General features: G+C 41.1%; 1 protein-coding gene across 1 annotated transcript; it reads left to right on the top strand.

Annotated features, from left to right (window-relative positions):
- Positions 1-322: 322 nt before the first annotated feature.
- Positions 323-4422, top strand: LOC147880140 (delta-aminolevulinic acid dehydratase, chloroplastic-like). The gene is made up of 12 exons (XM_087371722.1): positions 323-803; positions 1081-1192; positions 1269-1342; positions 1467-1535; positions 1745-1828; positions 1965-2034; positions 2121-2176; positions 2651-2772; positions 3054-3125; positions 3248-3329; positions 3633-3710; positions 3852-4422. The coding sequence occupies exons 1-12, from the start codon at positions 501-503 to the stop codon at positions 4017-4019; spliced, it is 1290 nt and encodes a 429-aa protein (XP_087227848.1). The 5' UTR covers positions 323-500; the 3' UTR covers positions 4020-4422.
- The last annotated feature ends 544 nt before the right edge of the window (positions 4423-4966 follow it).

Genomic DNA, 4966 nt, shown 5'->3' on the forward strand with positions numbered 1-4966 from the left:
AACATAGATGAACTTAATTTGTAATTTCCCTCTTCTCATTAACATCACGAAAATGGAAGAGAATAAGCGTGAAGTTCGCTTGTCCTCCACCATTTCGCGAAGTTGCAACCAACCACAAGCTCCATTTCACCACCATCAATTTCACGAGATTATAGCTTCGCAGGATTGTATTTAAGTTCTCACGGTGCTTCCTATTTCACAAGGCTAAACTTCTCAAACCTTGAACTACCCATCTCGCGAGAATGCCCTCTTAGCGCTTAGTTGCACCTAGCTAGGTACATGGTGCCTCCCATGATGAAAGCTCATGATGTTGTAATGCGGGATTCTGTGGATGGGCATGTAGAATTTGGTAAAATTGTGAGAGGTTAGTCAAAGATGTCCACCTTATCCTGAAAGAGGGAGAATTGCGATTGTGTATTTCCTTTGTGATATGCTTGCAAAGGTAGAACTTCTGCAGCAGCTCGCTCTGCACCCCAAGTTACAACTCTTCCACAGTAGCCATGGCTCCTGCCTTTGCCGCTTCCTACCCCAACCCCTCCCTTGCATCTTCTCGTTCGCTCTCCACTGACGCCGACGTCGCTTCTCTGTGCCCTTGCTTGTTCCGCTTCGCTCCTTCCTCTACTGTCCAACGGCTTTGCCCAAGATTAATCATCAAGGCTGTTGCGGTTGAACCTTCCACCGTTGTAAAAAAACCTTCAGTGGAAGATTGTGAAGCCGCAGTAGTCGCTGGCAATCCTCCCCCTGCACCACCACCGCCAGTGAAGGGAGTGCCGCCACAAGGCACTCCTGTTGTTACTCCTCTGGTAACCTCTGTCCATCCTTTTTACTTTTGTTGGGAGAACCAAAAAACTGTATTAAATTAAGAAGCTTGACAAGAAAGAATGATAAAGACTGTGGCCGAAACAAGCGTCAACAAAACTATTGTATGCAAAGGTCCGACACACTCTGTTAAGCTACCTTATGAGACTAAGCTGGGCTACGTCTTTGAACTTGAGCATCTAAAAATATGAATGCAGCACCGTACGTTTCCTTTATGGTATAAGGCATAATGTTTCTCATTAATTTTTTTTGATGTGCCAGCCTTTGATGACGCGACTTCGTCGCAATAGAAAATCTCCAGCAATTCGCGCAGCTTGTCAAGAAACATATTTATCTGCGGCCAATTTTATTCTTCCACTTTTCATTCATGAAGGTAAGTGCTTCAGCTAACTTGATTTTTCCAATGAAATCAAGTGATGTTGAATTGACACTTTCTGTTATGGCTATAGGTGAGGAAGATACTCCCATTGGAGCTATGCCTGGTTGCTATCGCCTAGGATGGAGACATGGCCTTGTTAACGAGGTGAACGTCTACACTTTCTTGCTTTTATGTTGTATCTAAAGCGAAAGAGGTGCTGATCGTGGATCTTCACGCAAAGGCTAGCCTATTTTCTTTCTTGGTATTCTGATTGGACTGCCTTGTACAGGTATCCAAGGCTAGAGACGTTGGTGTCAACAGTGTTGTGCTGTTTCCCAAAGTGCCTGAAGCACTGAAAGTATAGATACTGCGACCCATTTCATTAATTTTTTTGTGTGAGCACACACAGGTACAATTGCACATGTGCATGTGTGATCGTTGTGCGTGCGTGCGTCTGAGCGAGAGAGAGAGAGAGTTGTATTGCTCCTTTTATTTGGAATGCACTACAGCCTAAGCTCGGTTTTTCTGCAAGCACCATAATGAGATTTCTCGTTGTGGAAATTGCAGTCTGCCACTGGTGATGAGGCCTACAATCCAAATGGTCTAGTGCCAAGAGCCATACGTCTTCTAAAAGACCAGTATCCAGATCTTGTATGTACCAGTTTGCTTTCTTATTTTACTCACCCGAGCTGTGCATGGAAGCAAATTCTCAAGAGCGTGCATGTATTGGAAGTTTGCCTTGGGTCTTCAGCTTTAAAGTCATTTTGTTTGTCCCTCTTCCATGTAGGTCATTTATACTGATGTCGCCCTTGATCCCTACTCATCAGATGGACATGATGGCATTGTTAGATCAGATGGTGAGATTTAACGTGTTTGGGGTCTTATTTTTTATGCTTTTCCCCCTCAGGATCCTCTGCTTACTTATTGCTTGTGTTTTGTATAGGTGTTATCATGAACGATGAGACTGTGCATCAGTTGTGCAAGCAAGCAGTAGCACAGGTTTGTACTGTCCCCATACAGTGAGGCCATGGTTTCATCAAAGTATGGTGCTATAAAAGTCTGGAATTTGACTGTTGATCCCACTAGTTGAACGACTTCAAGATATTTTACATGTGCTTCTGTTTTCCTGATTATAAATAAGGCTTGAACATCATAGTGGTGCGTTTTGGTCAACTTGCTTCTTTGTGAGAATTCAAATTGAATTATCATTCTCTGTGAGACTTTTCTTTGTGAGAATTCACCGACCTACTTACAGGGACTTAATATGTTGTGCAGTTCCTGAATATAAATAATGCTTGAACAATATTTTACAATAATGTGCTTATATGGTGATAGCGATGCGTTTTATCAAGTAGCCTTGTTTGCGAGAATTTTGAACTAATTGTCTTCATGATTTCTAAAGATTTGCTCATCATGGGCATCATTGTGAGCCTTTTTTGACTAGACAACTCAACATATCTGGATGTATATCAGGCAAGAGCTGGTGCAGATGTTGTGAGTCCGAGTGATATGATGGATGGTCGGGTTGGTGCGATCCGAAGAGCTCTTAATGCAGAAGGCTTTCAGGATGTATCAATTATGTCCTATACAGCAAAGTAGGAGTCCTCTAAGAGCATCCATATCTGCTTTAATAATAGAAAAAAGAGCTTCAGTTCAAGAAAAGATCTAGGGTAAGCAGGGAGTTGAGTTCGTGATGGGAAACTTGCTGATTTTGTCACACTCATGGTGTGCCACCCTGCTTGGATGATTCGTTACAAATTTCAGACACCTTCTGAAAGTTCTCTTTGGTCTGAAATGGTTGTAGTTTAATCCTTGCAGCTTTTTGGGGATGCAGCTCTATAATGTGATGTATATATATGGTTCCCTTGTGTAACAGATATGCAAGTGCATTCTATGGGCCTTTTAGAGATGCCTTGGAATCAAATCCTCGATTTGGTGATAAGAAAACGTAAGGACCCAAAGGCTGTGAAGTTTTGTATATGGAGGGGGTACTGTCGTCTAGAGCCATGCTTCCCTGGATTCACACTCTTGTTGACTTTATGCTTTAATTTTGCAAACGCTTTATGACAGATACCAGATGAACCCAGGAAATTACAGGGAAGCCCTGTTGGAGACACGTGCTGATGAAGAGGAAGGGGCAGATATTTTGATGGTAACTTCTAGTGTTTTTTTGATTCCCACCTCAATACTATCAACACCACCTAAATATTGGGGAGAAAAGTATGCTGAAACAGCGTTTTTCAGTTTTTAAAGTTAAATGTTTCGACTCCAGTGCTTTCATTATTTGTTTGCATCTGTCATTAACATCAGAAACTCAAAAGTAATGTAAGTATTTGACGCTATATACACCTTAATCCTGCTTGTCATGAAATGCTTAAATTTAGCTTGTTTGTGCTTGTGGTGCATGTACTTCTTCTTGTAGTTTATGTAACCTAATGGAAGTGAACAATTGTAGGTGAAGCCAGCAATGCCCTACCTTGATGTAATCAGGCTTCTACGCGATTCATCCTCACTACCTATTTCTGCATACCAGGTAATAATGTCTGCTGTGAAAGCTTGTTTCTGGGATTGCTGGAAGGAGGCACAGTAGCATGTGTATGGACCTTCAAGTAGATTGTGTGAGATTGGCAAAGTCCTGCTAGAGGGCATTTTCTGATAGGAATTGTCTTGGTAGGTTTCGGGGGAATACTCAATGATAAAAGCTGCAGCGGCCCAGGGGATGCTCGATGAAAAGAAAGCAGTTCTAGAGTCCCTTATGTGTATAAAGCGTGCAGGTGCAGATATCATCCTTACATATTTTGCGTTACAAGCAGCCAGATATTTATCTGCTGAGCACTTTTAAGGCTATTTTTTGGTAGTTTCGGGAATATTTTGGGGATGAGCAGAGATTGATTTCATGGTCATTGTGGGATGAAAAGGCATGATTTCTAGGAGGATGACTGTACATAACATTTTAAGACATGCTTGTGGCAAAACTGTGTCGAGATTCTGATTGTCCATCGAATATACTCTTGCCAATTATTGCCAGCTGTCTCAGAATCTGGCATTGTGTTAGATTCCTGCAATGTCCTTTGAAGGCTAGTTTTTCAACAATTGGTGCAAACTCCTATTTTGTGACGATCCTTTGGTATTTCTGGCAAATGATTTGATGTCGAATGGTCAGTAACACGACATCAGCCTCTACCAAGAAGATAATAGCAGCGCAAGAATGAGAGGTATCAGCAAGTTTGTTGCCACCTCTTTGCAACGTGTTGAGTTCATTCTTGTGTCCCAGTTTCTAAAAAGCTGTGTGTGACAAAAATTGAAAATGAGGAAAATAAGTAGTACTATTTTAAAGCACATCTGATTGTTCGAAAAGCTGTTGTATGAATCATACTTCGGCACAATAATAACAAATGAATGCAAATGTTGGAGGTTGAGGATAACTAAGGTAGACTTTTCTTTGAGCATGGTATTATGAGCAGGAGAAGGGCTTTGCAAGGTAATCCAGTGATTATATTAGTCAATTAACAAGAACCATTTTAAAGGTCATCTTAAAGGTCTCCCATTTATTTTATAATACTGTACAATATAACAAATCCGTAGAAGTGTAAGAGGTGATGATTATTGTACCTTAGTCAAACTAACTAGAACCAACTTAAAGGGCATTCTTGATATAATAATAGCAATTTTATAACTAAAGTAGACTTTTCTTTGAGCATGGTATTATGAGCAAGAGAAGGGCTTTGCAAGGTATTCCAGTGATTATCTTAGTCAACTAACAGGAACCATCTTAAAGGTCATCTTTCT

This window comes from Dipteris shenzhenensis, chromosome 33 (assembly GCF_047967505.1).
Source record: "Dipteris shenzhenensis isolate YYH24624 ecotype China chromosome 33, Dip_SZ_1.0, whole genome shotgun sequence".
Classification (NCBI taxonomy): Eukaryota; Viridiplantae; Streptophyta; class Polypodiopsida; order Gleicheniales; family Dipteridaceae; genus Dipteris; species Dipteris shenzhenensis.